This window comes from Nothobranchius furzeri, chromosome 5, assembly GCF_043380555.1.
Source record: "Nothobranchius furzeri strain GRZ-AD chromosome 5, NfurGRZ-RIMD1, whole genome shotgun sequence".
Classification (NCBI taxonomy): domain Eukaryota; kingdom Metazoa; phylum Chordata; class Actinopteri; order Cyprinodontiformes; family Nothobranchiidae; genus Nothobranchius; species Nothobranchius furzeri.
The window spans coordinates 38,026,555-38,052,973 of record NC_091745.1 but is presented as its reverse complement, the minus strand read 5'-3'; the positions used below and the strand labels follow the sequence as shown (position 1 = coordinate 38,052,973).

The window sequence follows — 26,419 nt, the reverse complement described above, 5'->3', positions numbered from 1 at the left end:
TTTGTTAAGGGTTAATGTTCCTTAATCCCTTCAGGCTTTGTCACAATCTAGACAGCCTCTCCAAAGTGTTGGGAAGGGAACGCCGTGATGTTTCCTTCACTCGGAGTCATATAGACAGCATGATGGTTTGTGTGATCCGCACGGTTTCACTTACACCCCTTTAATGATCAGGCTGTTGTTATTATTTTTATCAGCTGATAGCAGTTAAAATTATGGTAAAAAAAACTTTTATCTGTTTTTGATAACTTAATGCCCAGGAAGAGCATCTTCTCTATACATTAAATATAACCCAAATGTTTTATTATGAGCAGATCTGATGAAGGTGTAGACAAGCAGTCTGCAAAGTAAAACTTGTTTAGAGTCCAAACTCTTACTAAAGCTTTTGAAAGGAAAAAATGGTTGAATTGTGAGAAATATCCACAGCAGGGGAGCAAGACCTCTGAAAAATGTATATTTTCTCTGAATTCATAGAATAATGTGAGGATTTTGGGAAAAGTTGGGATTCTGAGATTAAAACGTAAATCTATCTAATCATAATTCTGGCAGTTTTTGTGTCCTTCTGCTGTGGAAAGTCGTGCAACATGACGATACTGAGAAGATGCTTAAAACCTGTATTTTTATTCCATCCATAAATAAAATCATGAGCTATTTTTTAATCCAAATTTGATCCAAAGGGCCATCGTTGGTTCCAGACCCGTTCTAGAACATTCCTTTAATCTTAAAGTCATCATCAGTTTCTTCCTTTTAACAAATATTTATTTGTTAAAATATTTAATATTTATAACTGGAATATTTGTTCCTCCCTCTCCCACTGCAGTTAGTCCTGTCCTGCAACCCTGTTTTTGCAGCTTAGTGAAGCCAACCATCACCAACCTGGGGGTGGTTTTGGACCCAGAGATGCGGATGGACTCCCACATTAGCCAGGTGGTTAGATCCTGCTTTTTCCAGCTTCGCCAGCTACCAAAGATGAAGTCCATCCTGAAAGACGTGTCATATTTTCTCCCCAAGCCTGACCTGACCACAGATATACTGCAGCTCGGTGAGTTGGTAGATAGTGCTTGATGTTAGAAGTCTGTATGCCATCAAATAAACTCGCTCTTTTTTGGGGGGGTGAGGCTTATATTGCAGTACGCTCGAGTCAGTAATTTCCGGTAAGTATTTTAAAGCCATATACTTAATTAGTTCTTTGTATGAAGTTTTCCTCTAGGTGATCCAGAGAGGCTTGACCTTTGGGTGAGCAACCAAAGAAGAGAGTGCTGGACTCCAATTCATTCTCCCGCTTGTGCAGTGAACACTTTGAGAGTCATCACTTCACCACGGACTCCAGGGTACAAACACATTACTTCATATTTTGGTTGAGATTTAAAAAATTGAAGCATTAGCTGTATAACATACCGACGTTACATTGCTGTGTAACTAGAAGAAAATCTTCCCCACCCTTGAATTGTCTGTGACTAGGGCTGTTTAGATGGGAAACAATCATGTTATTAATTTCCATCTAATTCTATGGTTAATTACTCAGAGAAACAAATTAATTTTTGGACAGTCTTTAATGTGTAACTTTATGTATTGGGATGAATGACAAATATTCATGTTAAACTAAAACGTTAGGCATTTGGGGGGAAAACAAAATAATAAACATTATACAGATGTCAAATAAATCAAACTGTAATTAAACTATATATTTTCAAAGTCTCAATTCTGGATAAAATCCAGCATGAAGCTGGATGAGAAGCATGAATCAGGCTTAAGATCAACCCTCCTATATTCATGAAACCAAAGAAGTCCAATTCCCTTCTTTAAAAATCCATTTGATGTCATACTGAACAACTGTTGTATTTGATTCTAATTTGAATGATTCTGTTTCAGGTGGAAATGCTGTGTGAATCCTGTGTCCTGTGGCCCATGACCTGTGTCAGCCTTGCTGAGTTCTCTGTAGCAAGGTTTTCTGGTGCTTGTGGCCGTTCCAGAGTGCACTTGGTCCTTGGCGGTCTAACACTTCACATCCCAGCACACGCACGAACACATGCTTGTTGATGTTTGTTGTTCATGATGTTTGTGGTTCATGGTTTACATGTTTATAGTTGTTCATCCCACGTTTTCTTGATGACTCTTAGAAATGTTTCTTCACAGGTGCAGCTGCTGGTTGCTGTTTTTATTTTGGTTTCCTAGTTGTATTAATTTTTCCTCCTATTTACTTGTTTATCCTCTATCAGCAGTCTTTATTCCAGATTGGTTCAGCATTTACATGCTGATGTGGCGATACATAACCCAAACCAATATTACTCAAGGGGAACCTTGTACACATTAAGGCTCCTCTTGATAGAGCAAATCTGTTCAGCACATTCTGACAGACAGACCATTCTTCTGTCATGTTGCTGTACAGCAGTGGTTCCCAAACTTATTTAGCCGCGCACCCTCTTCTATGTCCCGACCATGTGCCCCCCCCCCCCCCCCCAGCCCCCACATCAGGGCATGGCTCTATATATATATATATATATATATATATATATATATATATATATATATATATATATATATATATATATATACAAACAGACAGGGTTAAAAAAATTCCCCACCACTTTCATTTTTTAAGTAGTAAACATTCGATACCATTACAATTTCCTTTGATTTCATTTTAAATAAATGAAATATTAAATAAATATTTAGAGTGCCCAGGTAGCACATAAACAATGCAATTTAACGGTTTTCTTAAAGTAGGAACGTTTAACCTGTGCGGTCAGAGCGCTCTCCTTCCTTCTGCTCTGCGTAAACCTGAGCTGATCACCTACTTGTGCGTAATCAAATGTCAATAGGGGACAAGATATAGCCATGAGGTTCACTTTCACCTCAGACCGACTTATTGCTGTTTTATGGTGTGGCTGAATCTGCGATCCGCTGCCACGCGGACTGGAATAACAAATGGTGCAGTAACAGGACTTGTGGTCAGGTTCATGAGGAGTCACTGGCTGTAGCGGACCCGACTCATCCCAGAAGCTAATATCTTAATTTGACCTTGAATGAAAAATAACCTCTTAAAAGTTTTTATCACGGTGGAGGCAGCGTTCATTTCTGCCTTCAGTCTGATGGCGCGCCGGAGTTAAAGCAGCGTGCGCGCTTATTGAATCTCTGTGTGTGTGTGTGTGTGTATATGTGTGTGTGTGTGTGTGTGTGTGTGTGTGTGTGTGCGGCACAGCTCCATGAGCCGCTCAAGTCACCGCTTCTCGTTATTGGCGCTATTAAAACCAATGTTGTAAAATGACTTCTGCCCAGCCCAGATGTGCTCACTTGTGCACCCGTGAGCCGTGGTTCCGCTGGAACGCGTCTGACCTCTGACAGACACACTCTGAACTTCAGATCTTCAGCGCGCAGTTAATAGCCTGAATGGGAATCATTTCTTGTTATTTTGTTACATCCACAATGTTCTGTGTGTGAGGTTTACAATGTCAGAACACCTGCATGAGACAGGTGTTAATTACAATCTGCCAGAATGACTCACCACCTTCAGATTTATCCAACACCGTTAAAAATGATCAAATACGGAACATATCGGTGTGCGCAGGCCAGTGTACTGGAGCTAGGCGCATTGTTATTATGAAGCCAGGGTACATGTGGAGGACACGCGCGCACGCAAAAATATACTTGTTTTCAATTGCATTTATTGGGCCCACTTACTTTTTCTTTGGCCCACCCACAAATGAGTGTCTACGCTAATGGTGACATATGACAGACTTCTCTGAGCTCCGCAGCCATTACACTTTTCACCTTGCGCACCCCCTAGCGGCAGCTCGCGCACCCCCTAGCGGCAGCTCGTGCGCACCACACTTTGGGAATCCCTGCTGTACAGGACATTTTTTGAATTTTTCTTTTTAAAGATAAGTAGGATTACATTTAAAATGCAATACTTTCACATTATCATTTTCCCACACTTTCTGTTTACCTGTATTTTGTTGTTTTTCAATAAAGAATGACTAATTATTTAAGTTTGTTTTTTGTTGCACACAAATATCTACAAAGCTAATGTTTACCAAACAAGTATGATTGGGTTTTGCAATACGGCACTCTGTTTATTTTAGTAAGATTTTTAAACCAAGTAAAGTTAGTAAAGAACACATTTCTATTGGCTGCTAAGAAACTGTTGGGATTTAAAATGGGCCTGTTGTACAAATAACTTGTAAATGATTATTCCTCACTTTGTAGTCTTAACCAAAGAAATTCCAGTAATTGAGCAAAAACATTTATTTTTTACACTACATTTTATAAAACAACAGGGCACAAAGTGTCGACACATTAAAAAAAACGTAAAATATTAAAAGGTTGTCTCCGAGGGTCTCTGCAGCTCTCTGGGCACCACGCCTCACGTAGCTGTCTCCAATGATCCAAATGGCTATGGAGAAAAAATAACAGGTTTGTCATAATTGTTTAAAGAACAAAACCATACATGAAGTGGTCAAGGCAGGTATTTGGAACTTACACTTGCTGCGTTGTGTAGCTGATGTTGGAGACACACTGGCTGCCATGTGACCTTTAAACAGATCAAAAAGCTCTTTTCCATCGCCTGGTCTGGGACGGTCAGGTCTGGGTATTATGGACCGGTATGTACCGGTATGGGTCTAGAAGTTTTCTGGCAAGCGTTTCTATCACATTCCAGGCTCCAGTAACTAGGCGGGGTAGCGTAATGCGTCACGCGCGATGTGTGCCTTAACGTCACACAGCGCGACGAGATCGCGCCAAAACACAACAACAATGGAGTCCAGTCACCAGCGCGTTCTTTCTGTTCTTGGTGTTTGGTATATTCTTTACACCCACATCACGATAGCGTTTAGAGCTATGCTGTGCGCATCGAGGAGGAGGGCAGCTGAAAGGCGACGACGCTTTCTGAAATTAATATCGGACACAAGGCATAACTTTCTACTGTTGAGACAAAGACGGAGGCGCCAGGTGGTAAGTAACTTCTAATGCTGTATTACATGTCGTTATAATCTCTGAAGGGGTGTCTAGGGCAACTATCAAAAAACAAAAACAAAAAAAAAAAAAGCACCAAAATCAAATGGTTTGGTTGTATATTGGTCATTTAAGACATGCTAAACATGAAAGGCCAACACCTAACTAAGTTTCAAACAGCTTCTGCACTCATGGTGATGCTAGTCAACAGGAGGGCCTGAATCCTTCACTCTTTACGTCCTGGGCATGTCATAGATAAGTTGTGCAGCTGTACTGAAATTATTATAATTAATTATATAGGTAATTACAAGCAATACCACATTTGTGCATTTTATAAAGTGAACAAAACATAACCAGTCACTGGTAGTGCCATAAAGAACAGCTGTTATTTTAACCTTAAACAAATTCTATTGATGTGAACTTTATGTCTATAACCATACTGTTTCAATCTTTTTCACAGCACTATTCTTTTTACTTTTACTGTGTTATGACTGTTTTTTTTTTTAGTTGGCTCTTTTGAATCAGCGACGGCAACCAACTGTGTGGGCCTTCAGCCGTGCCAGTGCCTTCTGGGATGTGACCATGCCAAACTTCCCTCCGTCAGATTGGATAGCTCATTTCAGAATGTCAGAAGAGACCTTTTCATATCTTTGTTCCAAGCTCCGTCCAGCCATGCAGAAGAGGAACACCAACTTCAGAGCCTGCGTGCCACTCAGGAAAAGAGTTGCAATTGCACTGTGGAAGCTTGCACCTAACAGTGAATACAGGAGCATCGGGCTTCTTTTTGGTGTCAGCACGACCTCTGTGTGCCGCTGTGTGCAGGACTTCTGTAAGGCTGTCTGTAAACTTTTGCTTGCCGAGGTTATTGCTTTTCCAACTCTGCAAAAGCTACAGGAAATGGCTGACTATTTTGAGACCAGGTGGGGGGTTCCTCAGTGTGTGGGTGCCATCGATGGTTCCCATGTCCCAATAATCACACCACAGGGATTCCACACAGACTACTTCAATAGGAAAGGTTGGCATTCCATAATCCTCCAGGGCATTGTGGATGGCAGAGGCATGTTCTGGAATGTTAATGCAGGTCAGCCAGGTAGCTTGCATGATGCCCGTGTGCTGCGATTGTCCACATTTTGGGACTTGGTTGCTCATGGACAACTGCACCCGACTAGTACCAAGAACATTGAGGGAGTAAATGTAGGCTTTTATGTGCTCGGGGACTCTGCCTATCCTCTGCAGAACTGGCTCCTAAAACCATTTTCTGACAACGGTCGTCTCACTGCTGAACAACAGACGTACAACAGGAAAACGTCCAGAGCCAGAGTTGTGGTCGAAAATGCATTTGGGAGGCTAAAGGGTAGGTGGCGATGTCTTCTGAAGAGAAACGACAGTGATGTAGAGCTTCTTAAATACATGGTGCTGACCTGTTGTGTGCTTCACAATATCTGTGAGAGCCATGGGGAGGAATATGTAGAATGTGACGCACCTGCTGATGAACCAGTGGTTGCAAATATGCAGGAAGTTGCAGAGGAGGGCAGTGATGTGCGTGAAGCTCTGATGCGACACTTCACCCGCTGACCTCAGTTTGTGTTTTTTCTTTCCATTTACTTTGTTTATTGTTTTGACACTTTTAACTGTTCGAAGCCTGTAGTTTGAACTGAAATGTTTGTTTTATTTTCAGAACTTAATAAAGTACACTATTTTACTGTTAACGAACTGTTGCACCTTTTCATTTTAACATATATTTAAGGTGGGCTGTAATGTAATCTACATTTATTATGTAAACGTAAATTTGCGAGCAAAATTGTTTAAGACAATTCATGCACACCTTGTTTTTCTTTGAAAATTTATTGATAAAAAGGACAGACGGATAAAAAAAATTACGGGACAAATACATAGCACCTTACTGCCTGGGTGGTGGCAGGAAGTCAGAGGAGCTGCCCATTCTTTGTGCGACCAGTCCAAGAACAGCATTTAGGGCACCCAAATGTTCAAAATATCGCTCTGCGATCTGTAATTCATGTTGTCTTGATGCTGCTGCGTCTTGTTGCATCCAGTTAACCTGCTCCCGGCTTATGCCTTCCATTCTGTCCATCTGCCTGCCATCTGCGATCTGCAACTCATCAAATATCACCTGTGTCCGTGCTTCCAATCGCCGTCTTCGGTCACCTGGAAACAACAACATTGACAATTACATTTGTGTTTATATGGATATCAAAATGTCAGTTGTCCAGTGAACTTGTCAGTTTTGTTTATGCACAAAGCAATTTTTAGAATGGTCAGACACTACCTGTGCGTCGACGACATGGTAGATGTTCCTCTCGAGTGGTAGTGGACAGAGGTGATGGTGGTGGCGATGGAACTGGCCGAGGCGATGGTGGCACAGAAGGTACGGACAGAGGTGATGGTGGCACAGAAGGTCCTGGAGTGCTACTTGAGGAAGTGGATGGTTCCTCTGAAGAGGGAGTGTTTTCCGCTTCAGATGTGTCTGAAAAACACAGATCAAAAAATTAGTCAGTAAGAAAAGGTCACGAAATAAATCGGTAAGAAAAGCACAATATTTTTACAGCAAAAGAGCATATAGGCATATAGTAAACTTAATAAAACTGCTATGATTTAAGGCCATTTTGTCATTTGGAACGTGTCCACTAGATGGCAGTAATTCGCCAGTGACGTACAGATTAATTGCAATTTAATGTTATATTCTTATTCATCCGAAAAATATATACTTGTTAAAAGTCCACTCTAGGCGAAAAACACTGCTGGCACGACTTTTGGGATATTTATAATATTAGATCAGCTCGCTTCTTCTCACTGTGCGTGCTCAGCTGTATAAATCAATGAGATGCTAACAACACTGAGATGCTAACGTGAAAGGCTAACCGAATTTCCCATGTTTTAAACAATGAGACGCTAACAAGAAAGGCAAACTCCGCTCCAGCCTCATGTACTCAACAAGGACATGCTAAACATGAAAGGCTTATATCGCGAACAGCGTGTTAAGAAACACGGGGGAATGCTAAATGAAGGTTAGCATAAACACGAGGGGATGCTAAGGCTAGTTAACATGAGGGGCTAAATCCTTTACTTGCTGAGCATTTCTTAAATAGCTGCTGCTATTATTCAGTGTTTTTGGTGCTGCAATGAATGGCCTGCAGAGCTAAAAAGACAACAAAAGAAATGCTTACCAACAGGGTTTATGAGTGACTCCAGGATACTGGTCGCTGAGTCCAGGCCTCCTTCGCTGCCTCGGTTTGATGGTCTGTGTCCATAAATAGCGTCCACCACATCGTACCACTTCCATGTACTTCGCCCATTCCCACTACGGCCGTTGCTGTCCTTAACTTTTCTGTAGTGGGCTTTTATTGTTTTCAGCTTAGCACGACACTGCTCGGAGGTGCGCTGGAATCCTTCAGCTGCCATGCGCTGAGAAACTTCTTTGAAGACTTTCTCATTTCTTATCATCCCATCCAGCTCGGCCTGAATGTTGCTATCTCCGATGATGGTGAGGAACGTTTGAAGATCCGCATTGGACCAAAAGCTATTACTTGCAGGCATTTTCACACACAAGAAGTACAGCCAAACAAACACTGGAACTCGACTCACTTCTTTTTCCATCCCCTGGGATTGTCGCGGGTAGTTACGTAATTTCTCCCCCAATCAGAGGACTCTGGACCTTTTACGCTTTGGCTCCGCCCAGACCAAAAATCTCTGGACCCACAACCATAGACTGTACATATACTGGACAATTCGATTCCATAGGCTTCAATAACACGTTATCTGTCCATAATGGGAGGTGTCCACCACCGCCATTTTGACCGTGTCACAGGTTCCGTCCAGCCCAGACAATTCCATAAAAGGGAAGAGAGGAGGCGCTGAGGGTGTGGCTGTAAGGCTGGGCTCGAGTGACGACACCCAGGCGAACTAGCTACGAGCTAACCTGAAGCTAACCCTGGCTAACCCAAAGCTAAAGCGGAGGTGGGAGCCGAGCTAACGGATGTAGCCACCTAGCTTCAACCCAACCGGAGCTAACTGGAACACCCATCGACCTGAACCTCACACGGAGTTTAGGTGGAGGTTTTCTGCGCCTGTTCGTGAGAAGTACCTGTATTAAAAAAGTTTTAAATCGGTAAGTTTATAACTTATTTCCGTAATGAATACATTTTGCTTTGAGCAAGTTTTCAGTACAGTTTTTTTCGGCGCTATCACTCCTGAGTCGCACCAGCCATTAAATGTATCATGAAGAAGAGAAAATATATTTAAGTCGTATTTTGGGGGGACATTTTATTATCTTTCTTACAAAATCCGAGACCAAGCGTTTCACATTGCAACACAAGCACCGGTAACCATAACAGAATGAACAGCCAGCAGAGGAGAGGATGGCGGTGTTTCAAACCCTCCCGGCCGGCGTGTAGAGCTCATTCCTGGGCTGGAGCCGGCCCTCAGCACCCCGCCACAGGCTCTAACAGATGCTGGCGGTGTTTCATATATTTCCAAAACGTAATACTTGTTTGTATCTTGTACAGCCAGCTAGCCTTTATTCTGGACTCAGTACAATTTACCAAAAGTAAAGAGACATTATACAGATGAAGTAAGCACAAGATAACTTACTGGAAGACACAGAGTTATCATCAGAACCAGAACAAGAGCCTGATAACAGTCATGTGAAAATAACAGTTAAAAAGTATGTATGTATAATAGAAATAAAAATATATTAGAATTAGTGTAACTCACTGTGATCCAAACAATAAATCAGCCATAGCTGATTAGTAAATATGACATGAGGTTTGGGAGTTTTTAAGTTTCATTCTTTTATTAAATTTTTTTTCCTCCATAGCCATTTGGATCATTGGGGACAGCTGAGTGAGGCGTGGTGCCCAGAGAGCTGCAGAGACAACCTTGGCCTCCCTGACGTCTGTGTCTCCTGGTTCGGTTGGGGCGGACCATCGACATACATACATGTGCCGACACTGTGCCCTGTTTTATAAAATGTAGTGTTAAAAATAAATGTTTTTGCTCAATTACTGGAATTTCTTTGGTTAAGACAAAAGTGAGGAATAATCATTTACAAGTTATTTGTACAACAGGCCCATTTTAAATCCCAACAGTTTCTTAGCAGACAATAGAAATGTGTTCTTTACTAACTTTACTTGGTTTGAAAATCTTACTAAAATAAACTTGAGTGCCGTATTGCAAAACCCAATCATACTTGTTATGTAAACATTAGCTTTGAAGATATTTTTTACAGATATATATTTGTGTGCAACAAAAACCAAACTTAAATAATTTGTCATTCTTTATTGAAAAACAACAAAATACAGGTATACAGAAGTGTGGGAAAATGATAATGTGAAAGTATTGCACTATAAATGAAGTGAGATGAGATGAAGGTGAGATGAAGGTGGACGCCAGCGGGCTGGACGCCGGACGAGGAAACCTGGAGACGGATCGCTCAGACAGGAAGGGAAGAGCTTCCTCTTACCTTGATGGAATTAAAGTTAGCCGTCGTCTGAACGCCCAACCGTACGGTCTGAGGTCAAAGGTCACAGGAAACACACACCAGTCAGCAGTCATACAGATGCATAAAGATAACTGTAGCCATGGCAACCAGCTGACATGTCCCCACTTTCACCAGCACCTGGTGCCTGCCGGGTCACCTGAATTCCTGTGTGATGTCAGCACGGTCGGCCGTGACTGCTGCCATCAGAGGTGACCTCTGATCAGCTGAATGAACTCACCTTCCAGGGTGACGCCGTGTTAAGAGTCGGCTTCATCCTGTAAACAAACAAACAAACAAATGAGTGGTAACAAAAACACCACGTCTGGTTCTGGTTGAGGCGGAGGACAACATGCACCTTTCCAGGAGCAGAACCCAGATGTTCTTGTTGCTACAAACAGAGACGAGCAGAGTTAACAAACCAGGAAGTGAGAGGGACCAGCTGCTGCAGACAGGTGACGCTCACCTGAGCCTGAACCATAGGAGCCTCCTCAGCCATCAGACCTTCTGACTCCAGTTCAGATGCCACCTTGTTGATGTCCCTCAGGCGGGACTCGTTGGCCTTCAGGTCCTGCAGGACAAAAGCACCTGCTGATTATCTTGTTGCTGTCGGGTTAACAGGTCTGGTGTTAGAACGTGGTGGATAAGAATGTTCTGACGGGCCGAGGGCTCTGAACTCACCCTGCAGGACTGGGCCTGCTCCTTCAGGGCCTGGATGCTGCTGCCATAAGCCGACAGGTCCGACATCAGGGCCTCGTGCTTCTTCAGGAGAGCCTGTGGAGCAGAACATCAGAACCTTCAGCTCGTCTGACACAAGTGGAGCTTTCTCGCAGCGATGGTCCAATCGGATCCGCCACTGTAAAACAAACCCTGCTCAGTTCACCGCAGACGCAGCTCTGCGGGTGTTTAGTGGAAAAGCGTGAGCCTTCTGCCGGCTGCCACGTGTCATGGCTGCTCTGCAGCGGGAACACACATCACAGCTTGTAAACCGTTTGAAATAAGAGCGCCGGGAACACGTTTGTCATCACTTCCTGTGCGAGGCCAGCACTTCTACCCCTAACCCATGAGACGCTCAAACGAGCAACGATGTCTGGTAGACAACCGAAGGAAATGACAAATACAGAAACACTAATTATGAAGGACTGGAAAGAGAGCAAAGAAAAGCGATTGGAGTTTCTCAGGAAGGGACTTCCATACCTCGGCCAAGTCCTCGTCTTTCCCTTAGTCTGGACTTCCAACGATGGGCTCCTTCTCCCTCATCCAGGACTCGGCCTCATTAGCATCCGCAAAGTACTGCTGGGCCTGCAGAGAGTCCTCCAGGTCCTGCCTCCTCTGGGACGCCTTGGCCTTTAGCGTGTCCCAACGTCCATGAAGCTCTGACAGCTTAGTCTTCACCTCCTCACCAGCGAAGTGACCTGGACCCAAAAAAAGTGAGCCAGAACCTGCAGACACCTCAGAAACATGTCAGGACCAGACCTGCTCTACCTTCCTCCACCATGGTCTCTCCTTTCTGGGTGACAGCCTTGATGCGAGGTTCATGACCTGTGATCTCAGCCTGCAGAGCCTGGTGCTTCTTCAACAGGTTCTGGACACCAATCAGGTCCTTCCCTGAGGACACATGTTAGAGTTCAGCATTATGCAGTAGACAGACCAGTTTAACCCAGGGGTTTCTTTCTTCTACAATCTGCTCTTTAACTGTATTATTTCCTGCTATTTCAGCTGTTAACTTTATTTTTTCTCCAAGTGTTTTTCTCCCCAGAAGAAGCTACAACGATGTTCTGCTGAGCTGTGGTGGCCTCATGGAGGGGGCCATCGGCTAGCACACTGCTGCTAACCACTTAAACATTCTCCCTCTCCTGATAGTAACATTTTACTTTCTTTGATGTTGGATGTGCTAATACTAGTTTACCCGTTTAATTATAGATTCACTAGGATAAATACAATAAAGTTTATCTCTTGCCAAATAGAATATTTACTGTGGCGAGCCCGTGAAGAGGTGTAGGAGAATGCGACAAATTTGTCTGTTAAAAAGTCTGTTATGTACAAAAAACACAATATCATCACACTATTTTGGACCGATACATGACGGTCAGGTCCAGCTTGGGGAGAAAATATGACACGTCTTTCAGGATGGACTTCATCTTTGGTAGCTGGCGAAGCCGGGAAAAGCAGGATCTAACCACCTGGCTAATGTGGGAGTCCATCCGCATCTCTGGGTCCAAAACCACCCCCAGGTTAGTGATGGTTGGCTTCAATAAGCTGCAAAAACAGGGTTGCAGGACAGGACTAACTGCAGTGGGAAAGGGAGGAACAAATATTCCAGTTATAAATATTAAATATTTGAACAAATAAATATTTGTTAAAAGGAAGAAACTGATGATGACTTTAAGATTAGAGGAATGTTCTAGAACGGGTCTGGAACCAACGATGGCCCTTTGTATCAAATTTGAATTAAAAAAATAGCTCATGATTTTATTTATGGATGGAATAAAAATACAGGTTGTAAGCATCTTCTCAGTATCTTCATGTTGCACGACTTTCCACAGCAGAAGGACACAAAAACTGCCAGAATTATGATTAGAAAGATTTACGTTTTAATCTCAGAATCCCAACTTTTCCCAGAATCTTCACATTATTCTATGAATTCAGAGAAAATATACATTTTTCAGAGGTCTCGCTCCCCTGTTGTGGATATTTCTCAAAATTCAACCATTTTTTCTTTTTAAAAGCTTTAGTAAGAGTTTGGACTCTAAACAAGTTTTACTTTGCAGACTGCTTGTCTAAACCTTCATCAGATCTGCTCATAATAAAACATTTGGGTTATATTTAATGCCCAGGAAGATGCTCTTCCTGGGCATTAAGTTATCAAAAACAGATAAAAGTATTTTTTACCATAATTTTAACTGCTATCAGCTGATAAAAATAATAAAAAACAGCCTGATCATTAAAGGGGTGTAAGTGAAACTGCGCGGATCACACAAACCATCATGCTGTCTATATGACTTTGAAAATATATAGTTTAATTACAGTTTGAGTTATTTGACATCTGTATAATGTTTATTATTTTGTTTTTTTCCCCTAAATGCCTAACGTTTTAGTTTTACATGAATATTAGTCATTCATCACAATACATAAAGTTACACATTTTAAATTTTAATAGGGGAAGACTGCAGGAGGGAGCGGTAAAATACAGAAATCCCCAGCAAAAACAAGAAACTTTACGAGTCTGATGAAACCCGCTGGAGTTCCTTCAGCAGGCCTGGTGGCAGCTACAACGGCCCAGTGGCTGTGCTTGGTCAATGTTATCGAGCTCAGTACGGCTCGGCCGTGAACGAGCCGAGGCGACATCCTGCTCTGCTTAAGAAGAGGTGTTATTTTCCGCTTCAGAAGAAGTGTCCATGTTTTACGCTTTCTCAGAGACATGTCACGTTGCTAAGTTGTTAGCGCCGCGCGCTAACACGTCAATAGTGCAGCATAGCCTGCTGGAGGTTTTAAGGGTTCAGATGAAAACACCCTACCACTCAGGCTGCTTACACATCGATATTAAGTTGTCGCTGTTGCGCTCACGCCGTAATACAGTATTAGATGCGGTTAAAGTCAGACATGAAAAACTCCACGAGCGGTCAGACCGCGCAGCAGCTAGGCGCAGCAAGTAGGCGCCGGATCGGTCAGGCTGCCCGGCCTGACCGCTGGGGATTACCGGATGGAAGAATGGACACAGAAGTCTCCCTCTTAGCGCTCCGTCATATTTCAACCCATTTTTATCTTAAATGCACTGGGTTTTACCCTATTACCCATCTAAATATGCCCTATTAATTATTTTACCGTATTTTACATTTAAATTTCATGGTTAAACAGTACATGCTACATGTTAAACTGATAGTTAGCTAGCTACTTCGGTAAACTCAGCTAGTTTAAAGGCAGCAGTGACATAAAATACGAATATAGATTTTAACTTACCGAAAAAAATGAAGTGGAGACTCCTTGGACGCTCTATTAGTGCAATTAATACCACTGCAAGTCATTTTGTCCAACAATTGCACCAATAATATCCAAAGAAGAATACACAAACACAGAGACTCAAAATGCCGGAGCAGTTTCCAAGCCAGACCGAGGCTGTACTGAGGCCTTTCCACGGAGCTAGCTCTGTGGTCACGTGGGTCTGAGGCGGCGGTCACGTGTGTCGGATGCTCATTAATTATACAGAATTTTAGGCTTTCAATACACTTAAACAGAAGAGTTAGAAAAAAATTCACCCCCCTCAGAGTTGTCATGAGTATAAACTAGATAATTTAGACAAAAAACATGTTTTGGCACCAGGCTTTAAACATGTTTATTTCTGCTGTGAAATCGGCATTTTTAACATGGGAGTCAATGAGGATTTGCTCGCTTCTGGCACCAGCCCCCAGCGGATGAGGGTGGAACTGCAATTTTTCTTACTTCCGGGATGGGACCATTTTCTGAGCGGCATTGTGGGGGCTTGCCCACAACAGAAGGGGTCCCGCTCTGGCCCGCTACTGGACCGGTTCGGGTAGTTTCCTGGACTGGTTTAAACAATCGAAACAGAATATTTAGTGACCCGATCCTTCCCATTCCATGCCAGTTTGGTCGGTGGAAAAGGCCTATAAGAAAAAAATGTAATAAAAGAATGAAACTTAAAAACTCCCAGATCTCATGTCATACTTACTAATCAGCTATGGCTGATTTATTGTTTGGATCACAGTGAGTTACACTAATTCTAATATATTTTTATTTCTATTACACATACATACTTTTTAACTGTTATTTTCACATGACTGTTATTAGGCTCTCTTGTTCTGGTTCTCATGATAATTCCGTGTCTTCCAGTAAGTTATCTTGTGCTTACTTCATCTGTATAATGCCTCTTTACTTTTGGTGAATTGTACTGAGTCCAGAATAAAGGCTAGTTGGCTGTACAAGATACAAACAGGTATTACATTTTGGAAATATATGAAATGTATTTAGGCTGCTAATTTAGCTCGAATACTAATAACTGCCGTATTTTCCAGACTATAACTCGCACTTTTTCACATAGTCTGGCCGGTCCTGCTACTTATACTCCGGAGCGACTTATATAACAAAATATGTAGGCTACACCGCGCTGCTGCGGGCCGACTCCGACCCGTGGCGTGTTGTTGTTCATTCTGTTATGCTTACCGGTGCTTGTCTTGCAATGTGAAACGCTTGGTCTCAGATTTTGTAAAAAAATAATAAAATGTCCCCCCAAAATACGACTTAAATATATTTTCTCTTCTTCATTATACATTTAATGGCTGGTGCGACTCAGGGGCGATAGCCCGGAAAACACGGTACTGAAAACTTGCACAAAGCAAAATGTTTTCATTACGGAAACAAATTATAAACTTACCGATTTAATACTTTTTTAATCCAGGTACTTTTCACGAACAGGCGCCGAAAACCTCCACCTAAACTCCGTGTGAGGTTCAGGTCGATGGGTGTTCCAGTTAGCTCCGGTTGGGTTGAAGCTAGGTGGCTACATCCGTTAGCTTGGCTCCCACCTCCGCGTTAGCTTTGGGTTAGCCAGGGTTAGCTTCAGGTTAGCTCATAGCTAATTTGGCTACATCCGTTAGCTTGGCTCCCACCTCCGCGTTAGCTTTGGGTTAGCCAGGGTTAGCTTCAGGTTAGCTCGTAGCTAGTTCACCCGGGTGTCGTCACTCGATCCCAGCCTTACAGCCCCACCCTCAGCTCCTCCTCTCTTCCCTTTTATGGAATTGTCTGGGCTGGACGGAACCTGTGACACGGTCAAAATGGCGGTGGTGGCCACCTCCCATTATAGACAAAAACCGTGTTATTGGAGCCTATGGAATCGTTTTGTCCAGTATGTACAATCTATGGTTCAGATCTCCTGGTACCAGTCAGTAACCTGTCTGCTGCATTTTCAATACTTTCAATATACTAATGGGCATGAAACGGTAAACTGGTCATACAATCTGGACTCATCAGATCAAGCTGCTACTTGAGTAAGTGTTAATCAGGGCATCGCAGCTTTAAACATCTGAGCACTGATTATTTCATCCACAGCAGCTTTTTCACGCTAATTGTGTGTTCTTTGAATGTTGTTGTTTAAAATGTGTACTACATTTTAAACACTCTGGTGAACACTGATATGCTTCTTGTAACTTCTTCAAAAATTAGTGTAAAGATCATTGCCTCTCAGTTCCTTATTCACTCGCCTTTCTGCAAAAGGAACATGCTTATTATTAGTGCAACTTTGACAAGACCTACACATTTATTTATAAGTAAGATGTCTGTATCTCACTTCTCCTTTTTCGTGGCTACTGAGAAGCAGAAGCAAAAGATAAAAATCACAGACATTGTGGGAGGGCACCCAGGAATTTCAGTAATTATCAAACCAAAATATGAGAATTATTTTAGATCTTACACAGAAATGGAACAAAAGTAGAAAGACCCTTCTCTTTAGATTCTGGAACACTGTTCTTGTTGCTTACTTACATTTATTAAAGAAAGCCTAAAAAGGATTTATTCCATTTGTCGTTTATGCAGCTTTTCCTATTATTGCCTTAGGCCAGTTCCTCATGCCACAAATCTTTTTACTGTTTGCAAAATAAAGTTTTGAACATTAATTCTTTGTTATTGTTGTGTTATAAGTGTAAAACAGCACAGTGATTATGAAACATATGTACTTGAATTATCTAAATAATAAAATTCTAATAAACAAAACTTATTTGCTGTTTTCTAAATCTGTAAAACATCAATGGAACAGCGTGCAGACATTGTTGACCCGCCAGTGCACCCCGAGTGGATTACTTTAGCAGAAATGCTTTTTCACATTCTTTTCCACATAAATCACTGATACTGGTCCTACTTCTCAGATTATTTCTCTGAATTCTTATCTTGATCACAAGACCATGATAAGAATTTTAATTTGTAATTTGCCATAGAAACTTGTTAAAACTTTGACTCAACAGCTCATTGCATCTTGACCCAATGAATTATAGACCAATATTTAACCTTCCATTTTTATCCAAAGTCCTGGAGAAAATGGTGGCCATCCAAGTATGTGAGCATTTAAACACTAATGCTCTGTTTGAGGAATTTCAGTCTGGTTTTAGAGAGTATCACATCACTGAAACTGCTTTAGTGAGAGTTACAAATGATATTCTCATGGCCTCAGATAAGAATCTTATGTCTGTTCTAGTCTTGTTACATCTCAGTGCTGCCTTTGACACAGTTGATCACAATGTTCTTTTAGAAAGACTTGAACATGTTGTAGGGATCAAAGGAACAGCGTTAGGCTGGTTTAAATCCTACCTGTCTGACAGATTTCATTTTGTAAATGTACATGACAAATCTTCTTCATACTCCAGGGTTACTTGTGGAGTACCACAGGGTTCAGTGCTTGGACCAATTCTTTTTACTATATATATGCTCCCAATTGGTAAAATCATTAGACAGCATGGGATAAACTTCCACTGTTATGCTGACGATATTCAGTTATATTTATCCATTAACCCTGATGAACCGAATCGGTTGGGTAGATTACAGGCTTGTCTTGAGGATATAAAAAATTGGATGACTCTAAACTTTTTGCTTTTAAATCAAGACAAGACGGAAGTTCTCATCTTTGGACCAGAAATCCAGAAAAGGAAATTGCTTAGTCAATCACCTGACCTGAATGGCATTACATTAATCTCCGAGAACAAAGCAAGGAACCTTGGTGTTATCTTTGACCAGGACATGTCATTCAAATCCCACGTTAAACAGGTTTGTAGGATTTCCTTTTTCCACCTTTGGAATATTGCTAAGATTAGAAGCATCCTTTCCAGGAGTGATGCTGAAAAACTAGTTCATGCATTTATTACATCAAGACTGGATACCTGTAATTCATTACTCTCAGGAAGTCCACAGAATGTAGTTAAAAGTCTTCAGCTTGTCCGAAATGCTGCAGCTAGAGTTCTGATGAGAATTAAAAAGACAGATCATATCTCTCCTGTCTTCGTTTCCCTACATTGGCTACCTGTTAAATTCAGAATAGATTTTAAGATCCTTCTTCTCACATATAAAGCTCTTAATAATCAAGCTCCATCATACATCAGTGATCTGATTGTTCCATATGTTCCTAACCGAGCATCTTGCTGTCAGACTTCAGGTCTACTGGTGGTTCCCAGAATATCTAAAATTAGGATGGGAGGCAGATCTTTTAGTTATCAGGCTCCTCTCCTGTGGAACCAGCTCCCAGCTTTAGTCCGAGAGGCAGACACCTTGTCTACTTTTAAGACTAGGCTTAAAGCATTTTTATTGAGAGGGTGCTCGCTGCAGACCTACAAAGGCGGAGCTGCACCATAAGGTGGAGCTGCACCAGAGTCAGCCCCGTCCATTCATGCAAACTCAGCCCAGCCCACTGACTTCCGTTTTTGTTTTTCAACTTTATGGCAAACTAACCTGACCCTCATGAATTACGGCTGTTACTAGTTTACAGTCGTTAATGCTATGTTCTGTGCTCCAATTAAACAAGATAAATATAACTTGGTACATGACAAAGCCTGAATATATCTCGAAATGAAAAGGTTCCTTTTAGCGAATAGCTGCCCACAGCCGCTCCAACCGGAGTCACATAAAACAGCACGTCAAACTATCAAATGGGCTCTGGTAGTCCAGTGGCAAAATCGTTCAAACTAAGTTTTGCTTTCCCCTCAGCTGATGCTGGTTCGATTCTCGGTGGGATCGGCAGCAAACTATTTAGCCAGCTGAAACCATAGACTGTAAATACTGGACAAACGGATTCCATTGGCTTCAATAACACCTTTGTTGTCTATAATGGGAGGTGGCCACCACCGCCATTTTGACCGTGTCACAGGTTCCGTCCAGCCCAGACAATTCCATAAAAGGGAAGAGAGGAGGCGCTGAGGGTGTGGCTGTAAGGCTGGGCTCGAGTGACGACACCCAGGCGAACTAGCTACGAGCTAACCCTAAGCTAACCCTGGCTAACCCAAAGCTAAAGCGGAGGTGGGAGCCGAGCTAACGGATGTAGCCACCTAGCTTCAACCCAACCGGAGCTAACTGGAACACCCATCGACCTGAACCTCACACGGAGTTTAGGTGGAGGTTTTCTGCGCCTGTTCGTGAGAAGTACCTGTATTAAAAAAGTTTTAAATCGGTAAGTTTATAATTTATTTCCGTAATGAATACATTTTGCTTTGAGCAAGTTTTCAGTACAGTTTTTTTCGGCGCTATCACTCCTGAGTCGCACCAGCCATTAAATGTATCATGAAGAAGAGAAAATATATTTAAGTCGTATTTTGGGGGGATATTTTATTATCTTTCTTACAAAATCTGAGACCAAGCGTTTCACATTGCAACACAAGCACCGGTAACCATAACAGAATGAACAGCCAGCAGAGGAGAGGATGGCGGTGTTTGAAACCCTCCCGGCCGGCGTGTAGAGCTCATTCCTGGGCTGGAGCCGGCCCTCAGCACCCCGCCACAGGCTCTAACAGATGCTGGCGGTGTTTCATATATTTCCAAAACGTAATACTTGTTTGTATCTTGTACAGCCAACTAGTCTTTATTCTGGACTCAGTACAATTTACCAAAAGTAAAGAGACATTATACAGATGAAGTAAGCACAAGATAACTTACTGGAAGACAGAGTTATCATCAGAACCAGAACAAGAGAGCCTGATAACAGTCATGTGAAAATAACAGTTAAAAAGTATGTATGTATAATAGAAATAAAAATATATTAGAATTAGTGTAACTCACTGTGATCCAAACAAATCAGCCATAGCTGATTAGTAAATATGACATGAGGTCTGGGAGTTTTTAAGTTTCATTCTTTTATTACATTTTTTTCTTAGATCTATTAAAAGGTCACCATGGCAGCCTGTGTGTCAACGTCAGCTACACAAAGCAGCAAGTGTAAGTACCAAGTACTTGTCTTGACCACTTCATGAATGGTTTTGTACTTTAAACAGCTAGGCCAAACCTGTTATTTTTTCCTCCATAGCCATTTGGATCATTGGAGACAGCTGAGTGAGGCGTGGTGCCCAGAGAGCTGCAGAGACAACCTTGGCCTCCCTGACGTCTGTGTCTCTTGGTTTGGTTGGGGCGGACCATCGACATACATACATGTGCCGACACTTTGCGCCCTGTTTTATAAACTGTAGTGTTAAAAATAAAAGTTTTTGCTCAATTACTGGAATTTCTTTGGTTAAGACAAAAGTGAGGAATAATCATTTACAAGTTATTTGTACAACAGGCCCATTTTAAATCCCAACAGTTTCTTAGCAGACAATAGAAATGTGTTCTTTACTAACTTTACTTGGTTTGAAAATCTTACTAAAATAAACTTGAGTGCCGTATTGCAAAACCCAATCATACTTGTTATGTAAACATTAGCTTTGTAGATATTTTTTACAGATATATATTTGTGTGCAACAAAAACCAAACTTAAATAATTTGTCATTCTTTATTGAAAAACAACAAAATACAGGTATACAGAAGTGTGGGAAAATGATAATGTGAAAGTATTGCACTATAAATGAAGTGAGATGAGATGAAGGTGAGATGAAGGTGGACGCCAGCGGGCTGGACGCCGGACGAAGAAACCTGGAGACGGATCGCTCAGACAGGAAGGGAAGAGCTTCCTCTTACCTTGATGGAATTAAAGTTAGCCGTCGTCTGAACGCCCAACCGTACGGTCTGAGGTCAAAGGTCACAGGAAACACACACCAGTCAGCAGTCATACAGATGCATAAAGATAACTGTAGCCATGGCAACCAGCTGACATGTCCCCACTTTCACCAGCACCTGGTGCCTGCCGGTTCACCTGAATTCCTGTGTGATGTCAGCACGGTCGGCCGTGACTGCTGCCATCAGAGGTGACCTCTGATCAGCTGAATGAACTCACCTTCCAGGGTGACGCCGTGTTAGAGTCGGCTTCATCCTGTAAACAAACAAACAAACAAACAAATGAGTGGTAACATAAACACCACGTCTGGTTCTGGTGGAGGCGGAGGACAACATGCACCTTTCCAGGAGCAGAACCCAGATGTTTTTGTTGCTACAAACAGAGACGAGCAGAGTTAAACCAGGAAGTGAGAGGGACCAGCTGCTGCAGACAGGTGACGCTCACCTGAGCCTGAACCATAGGAGCCTCCTCAGCCATCAGACCTTCTGACTCCAGTTCAGATGCCACCTTGTTGATGTCCCTCAGGCGGGACTCGTTGGCCTTCAGGTCCTGCAGGACAAAAGCACCTGCTGATTACCTTGTTGCGTTCGGGTTAACAGGTCTGGTGTTAGAACGTGGTGGATAAGAATGTTCTGACGGGCCGAGGGTTCTGAACTCACCCTGCAGGACTGGGCCTGCTCCTTCAGGGCCTGGATGCTGCTGCCGTAAGCCGACAGGTCCGACATCAGGGCCTCGTGCTTCTTCAGGAGAGCCTGTGGAGCAGAACATCAGAACCTTCAGCTCGTCTGACACAAGTGGAGCTTTCTCGCAGCGATGGTCCAATCGGATCCGCCACCGTAAAACAAACCCTGCTCAGTTCACCGCAGACGCAGCTCTGCGGGTGTTTAGTGGAAAAGCGTGAGCCTTCTGCCGGCTGCCACGTGTCATGGCTGCTCTGCAGCGAGAACACACATCACAGCTTGTAAACCGTTTGAAATAAGAGCGACGGGAACACGTTTGTCATCACTTCCTGTGCGAGGCCAGCACTTCTACCCCAACCCATGAGACGCTCAAACGAGCAACGACGTCTGGTTGACAACCGAAGGAAATGACAAATACAGAAACACTAATTATGAAGGACTGGAAAGAGAGCAAAGAAAAGCGATTGGAGTTTCTCAGGAAGGGACTTCCATACCTCGGCCAAGTCCTCGTCTTTCCCTTAGTCTGGACTTCCAACGATGGGCTCCTTCTCCCTCATCCAGGACTCGGCCTCATTAGCATCCGCAAAGTACTGCTGGGCCTGCAGAGAGTCCTCCAGGTCCTGCCTCCTCTGGGACGCCTTGGCCTTCAGCGTGTCCCAACGTCCATGAAGCTCCCACAGTTTAGTCTTCACTTCCTCACCAGCGAAGTGACCTGGACCCAAAAAAAGTGAGCCAGAACCTGCAGACACCTCAGAAACATGTCAGGACCAGACCTGCTCTACCTTCTTCCACCATGGTCTCTCCTTTCTGGGTGACAGCCTTGATGCGAGGTTCATGACCTGTGATCTCAGCCTGCAGAGCCTGGTGCTTCTTCAGCAGGTTCTGGACACCAATCAGGTCCTTCCCTGAGGACACATGTTAGAGTTCAGCATTATGCAGTAGACAGACCAGTTTAACCCAGGGGTTTCTTTCTTCTACAATCTGCTCTTTAACTGTATTCTTTCCTGCTATTTCAGCTGTTAACTTTATTTTTTCTCTAAGTGTTTTTCTCCCCAGAAGAAGCTACAACGACGTTCTGCTGAGCTGTGGTGGCCTCATGGAGGGGGCCATCGACTAGCACACTGCTGCTAACCACTTAAACATTCTCCCTCTCCTGATAGTAACATTTTACTTTCTTTGATGTTGGATGTGGTGCTACTAGTTTACCCGTTTAATTATAGATTCACTAGGATAAATACAATAAAGTTTATCTCTCGCCAAATAGAATATTTACTGTGGCAAGCCCGTGAAGAGGTGTAGGAGAATGCGACAAATTTGTCTGTTAAAAAGTCTGTTATGTACAAAAAACACAATATCATCACACTATTTTGGACCGATACATGACGGTCAGGTCCGGCTTGGGGAGAAAATATGACACGTCTTTCAGGATGGACTTCATCTTTGGTAGCTGGCGAAGCCGGGAAAAGCAGGATCTAACCACCTGGCTAATGTGGGAGTCCATCCGCATCTCTGGGTCCAAAACCACCCCCAGGTTAGTGATGGTTGGCTTCACTAAGCTGCAAAAACAGGGTTGCAGGACAGGACTAACTGCAGTGGGAGAGGGAGGAACAAATATTCCAGTTATAAATATTAAATATTTGAACAAATAAATATTTGTTAAAAGGAAGAAACTGATGATGACTTTAAGATTAGAGGAATGTTCTAGAACGGGTCTGGAACCAACGATGGCCCTTTGGATCAAATTTGGATTAAAAAAATAGCTCATGATTTTATTTATGGATGGAATAAAAATACAGGTTGTAAGCATCTTCTCAGTATCTTCATGTTGCACGACTTTCCACAGCAGAAGGACACAAAAACTGCCAGAATTATGATAAGAAAGATTTACGTTTTAATCTCAGAATCCCAACTTTTCCCAGAATCTTCACATTATTCTATGAATTCAGAGAAAATTTACATTTTTCAGAGGTCTCGCTCCCCTGTTGTGGATATTTCTCAAAATTCAACCATTTTTTCTTTTCAAAAGCTTTAGTAAGAGTTTGGACTCTAAACAAGTTTTACTTTGTAGACTGCTTGTCTACACCTTCATCAGATCTGCTCATAATAAAACATTTGGGTTATATTTAATGTCTAGAGAAGATGCTCTTCCTGGGCATTAAGTTATCAAAAACAGATAAAAGTATTTTTACCATAATTTTAACTGCTATCAGCTGATAAAAATAATAAAAAACAGCCTGATCATTAAAGGGGTGTAAGTGAAACCGCGCGGATCACACAAACCATCATGCTGTCTATATGACTTTGAAAATATATAGTTTAATTACAGTTTGATTTATTTGACATCTGTATAATGTTTATTATTTTGTTTTTTCCCCCTAAATGCCTAACGTTTTAGTTTTACATGAATATTAGTCATTCATCACAATACATAAAGTTACACATTTTAAATTTTAATAGGGGAAGACTGCAGGAGGGAGCGGTAAAATACAGAAATCCCCAGCAAAAACAAGAAACTTTACGAGTCTGATGAAACCCGCTGGAGTTCCTTCAGCAGGCCTGGTGGCAGCTACAACGACCCAGTGGCTGTGCTTGGTCAATGTTATCGAGCTCAGTCCGGCTCGGCCGTGAACGAGCCGAGGCGACATCCTGCTCTGCTTAAGAAGAAGTGTTATTTTCCTCTTCAGAAGAAGCGTCCGTGTTTTACGCTTTCTCAGAGACATGTCACGTTGCTAAGTTGTTAGCGCCGCGCGCTAACACGTCAATAGTGCAGCATAGCCTGCTGGAGGTTTTAAGGGTTCAGATGAAAACACCCTACCACTCAGGCTGCTTACACATCGATATTAAGTTGTCGCTGTTGCGCTCACGCCGTAATACAGTATTAGATGCGGTTAAAGTCAGACATGAAAAACTCCACGAGCGGTCAGACCGCGCAGCAAGTAGGCGCCGGATCGGTCAGGCTGCCCGGCCTGACCGCTGGGGATTACCGGATGGAAGATTGGACACAGAAGTCTCCCTCTTAGCGCTCCGTCATATTTCAACCCATTTTTATCTTAAATGCACTGGGTTTTACCCTATTACCCATCTAAATATGCCCTATTAATTATTTTACCGTATTTTACATTTAAATTTCATGGTTAAACAGTACATGCTACATGTTAAACTGATAGTTAGCTAGCTACTTCGGTAAACTCAGCTAGTTTAAAGGTGGCAGTGACATAAATACGAATATAGATTTTAACTTACCGAAAAAAATGAAGTGGAGACTCCTTGGACGCTCTATTAGTGCAATTAATACCACTGCAAGTCATTTTGTCCAACAATTGCACCAATAATATCCAAAGAAGAATACACAAACACAGAGACTCAAAATGCCGGAGCAGTTTCCAAGCCAGACCGAGGCTGTACTGAGGCCTTTCCACGGAGCCAGCTCTGTGGTCACGTGGGTCTGAGGCAGCTATGACGGCGGTCACGTGTGTCGGATGCTCATTAATTATACAGAATTTTAGGCTTTCAATACACTTAAACAGAAGAGTGAGAAAAAAATTCACCCCCCTCAGAGTTGTCATGAGTATAAACTAGATAATTTAGACAAAAAACATGTTTTGGTACCAGGCTGTAAACATGTTTATTTCTGCTGTGAAATCGGCATTTTTAACATGGGAGTCAATGAGGATTTGCTCGCTTCTGGCACCAGCCCCCAGCGGATGAGGGTGGAACTGCAATTTTTCTTACTTCCGGGATGGGACCATTTTTAGAGCGGCATTGTGGGGGCTTGGCTGAAACATTTAATTTGTTTATATTTTAGTTGTAATGTTTCTTTTCTGCAAAATATTTATGTCTCCAAAAGTTCTTTGAATTTGGTTGTTCCTAAACAGCATTTTAGTTGAAACTCTGCTCACAAATGGACTCACACTGGCTAAATAAATAAATAAATAAACACATTAGTCATTATATGTTAAACGGTATACCAGTAAATTAGTGCTGGCAAGTGTAGCTAGAAATGAAGAAAAGGGGTGTAAAACTACCTATCACCTCCACCACTGGCTGGCGACCCTGCACCCTTCTGCAAGTCAACCTGACTCCATAACCACTACACCACCACATCTGATAAAACGCAAGTGGCGTTACATGTAATTGTGCTACTCAGTGTGTCTTTGTAGATGGGGATGTATGGTTTATTGGCGGTGTCTCAGTAGAAGTCATTTCAGAAATAATTTGTCAGAAAATTCACAGAATATCCAGATTTGAGAACCAAGACCAGACCCGCTTCGGGGGAGGAGACCGAATTGAAGCTGAGATGGGAGGAAAATGCATGAATGAGGCCAAAAATGGCTTTGACGTGTTTCTTATGAGGAAATGACAATATAACACGGTAAAAAGTTTCAAAAGTTAGATTTTTAATTATATGGAACCTTTACAAAAACTGTTCAATTAACTTCTCAACTCCGTCCTCAATATTGCATTTTTTAGCTATAAAACCCTCTTTGGTTCCAGAATGCTATCAAGTCTGACAACTGGAAGGAATTGGACTGACTCTGATGGAATGGGCGGGGCTGACTCTGGTGCAGCTCCACCTTCTGGTGCAGCTCCGCCTTTGTGGTTCTG

The 26,419-nt window shown here is 42.5% G+C and overlaps 4 protein-coding genes and 2 long non-coding RNA genes across 9 annotated transcripts; 3 read left to right on the top strand and 3 right to left on the bottom strand.

The window, feature by feature from the left end:
• The first annotated feature begins 966 nt into the window (after positions 1-966).
• LOC139070181 (uncharacterized) lies at positions 967-6,522 on the top strand. The gene is made up of 5 exons (XM_070551917.1): positions 967-1,039; positions 1,208-1,233; positions 4,539-4,598; positions 4,719-4,793; positions 5,455-6,522. Exons 1-5 carry the CDS (start codon positions 967-969, stop codon positions 6,520-6,522), a joined length of 1,302 nt encoding a protein of 433 aa, XP_070408018.1.
• Positions 6,523-6,736: 214 nt separating this feature from the next.
• Positions 6,737-8,675, bottom strand: LOC139061466 (uncharacterized). Its single transcript, XM_070551651.1, has 3 exons — positions 8,133-8,675; positions 7,235-7,432; positions 6,737-7,113 (listed from the first exon to the last, which is right to left on the bottom strand). Exons 1-3 carry the CDS (start codon positions 8,560-8,562, stop codon positions 6,848-6,850), a joined length of 894 nt encoding a protein of 297 aa, XP_070407752.1. The 5' UTR covers positions 8,563-8,675; the 3' UTR covers positions 6,737-6,847.
• Positions 8,676-8,934: 259 nt separating this feature from the next.
• LOC139070056 (uncharacterized) lies at positions 8,935-9,965 on the top strand. Its single transcript, XR_011520708.1, has 2 exons — positions 8,935-9,073; positions 9,782-9,965. It is a non-coding gene; the product is annotated as an uncharacterized lncRNA (long non-coding RNA).
• Positions 9,966-10,227: 262 nt separating this feature from the next.
• Positions 10,228-12,610, bottom strand: LOC139070051 (spectrin alpha chain, non-erythrocytic 1-like). The gene is made up of 6 exons (XM_070551669.1): positions 11,927-12,610; positions 11,639-11,856; positions 11,123-11,215; positions 10,908-11,012; positions 10,683-10,832; positions 10,228-10,474 (listed from the first exon to the last, which is right to left on the bottom strand). The coding sequence occupies exons 3-6, from the start codon at positions 11,186-11,188 to the stop codon at positions 10,397-10,399; spliced, it is 399 nt and encodes a 132-aa protein (XP_070407770.1). The 5' UTR covers positions 11,189-11,215; positions 11,639-11,856; positions 11,927-12,610; the 3' UTR covers positions 10,228-10,396.
• Positions 12,611-19,277: 6,667 nt separating this feature from the next.
• LOC139070058 (uncharacterized) lies at positions 19,278-20,818 on the top strand. Its single transcript, XR_011520710.1, has 2 exons — positions 19,278-19,601; positions 20,302-20,818. It is a non-coding gene; the product is annotated as an uncharacterized lncRNA (long non-coding RNA).
• A 79-nt stretch (positions 20,819-20,897) lies between these two features.
• LOC139070050 (spectrin alpha chain, non-erythrocytic 1-like) lies at positions 20,898-25,254 on the bottom strand. Of its 4 annotated transcripts, XM_070551668.1 has the most exons (8): positions 25,058-25,247; positions 22,597-22,719; positions 22,309-22,526; positions 21,794-21,886; positions 21,579-21,683; positions 21,474-21,506; positions 21,354-21,389; positions 20,898-21,145 (listed from the first exon to the last, which is right to left on the bottom strand). In XM_070551668.1, exons 4-8 carry the CDS (start codon positions 21,857-21,859, stop codon positions 21,068-21,070), a joined length of 318 nt encoding a protein of 105 aa, XP_070407769.1. In that variant the 5' UTR covers positions 21,860-21,886; positions 22,309-22,526; positions 22,597-22,719; positions 25,058-25,247; the 3' UTR covers positions 20,898-21,067. The 4 variants fall into 4 exon arrangements, with proteins under 4 accessions (XP_070407769.1, XP_070407766.1, XP_070407768.1 ...); XM_070551665.1 differs by having other exon boundaries at positions 21,354-21,506; positions 25,058-25,254; XM_070551667.1 differs by having other exon boundaries at positions 21,354-21,506; positions 22,597-22,714; positions 25,058-25,254.
• Positions 25,255-26,419: the final 1,165 nt, after the last annotated feature.

Excerpts from the sequence above, each read along its gene's own strand:
- LOC139070181 (XM_070551917.1), top strand. The coding sequence starts at position 967 with ATGAAGTCCATCCTGAAAGACGTGTCATATTTTCTCCCCAAGCCTGAC. Across the intron at positions 1,040-1,207 it reads CACAGATATACTGCAGCTCG|GTGATCCAGAGAGGCTTGAC; the intron begins GTGAGTTGGTAG and ends GTTTTCCTCTAG. Across the intron at positions 4,599-4,718 it reads GGTCTGGGTATTATGGACCG|CGCGACGAGATCGCGCCAAA; the intron begins GTATGTACCGGT and ends AACGTCACACAG.
- LOC139061466 (XM_070551651.1), bottom strand. The coding sequence starts at position 8,562 with ATGGAAAAAGAAGTGAGTCGAGTTCCAGTGTTTGTTTGGCTGTACTTC. Across the intron at positions 7,433-8,132 it reads GTCACTCATAAACCCTGTTG|ACACATCTGAAGCGGAAAAC; the intron begins GTAAGCATTTCT and ends TGTGTTTTTCAG. Across the intron at positions 7,114-7,234 it reads ACCATGTCGTCGACGCACAG|GTGACCGAAGACGGCGATTG; the intron begins GTAGTGTCTGAC and ends TGTTGTTTCCAG.
- LOC139070051 (XM_070551669.1), bottom strand. The coding sequence starts at position 11,188 with ATGTCGGACCTGTCGGCTTATGGCAGCAGCATCCAGGCCCTGAAGGAG. Across the intron at positions 10,833-10,907 it reads CTCCTATGGTTCAGGCTCAG|CAACAAGAACATCTGGGTTC; the intron begins GTGAGCGTCACC and ends CTCTGTTTGTAG. Across the intron at positions 10,475-10,682 it reads ACACGGCGTCACCCTGGAAG|ACCGTACGGTTGGGCGTTCA; the intron begins GTGAGTTCATTC and ends CTTTGACCTCAG.
- LOC139070050 (XM_070551665.1), bottom strand. The coding sequence starts at position 21,859 with ATGTCGGACCTGTCGGCTTACGGCAGCAGCATCCAGGCCCTGAAGGAG. Across the intron at positions 21,684-21,793 it reads AGCAGGCCCAGTCCTGCAGG|GACCTGAAGGCCAACGAGTC; the intron begins GTGAGTTCAGAA and ends TTTGTCCTGCAG. Across the intron at positions 21,146-21,353 it reads ACACGGCGTCACCCTGGAAG|ACCGTACGGTTGGGCGTTCA; the intron begins GTGAGTTCATTC and ends CTTTGACCTCAG.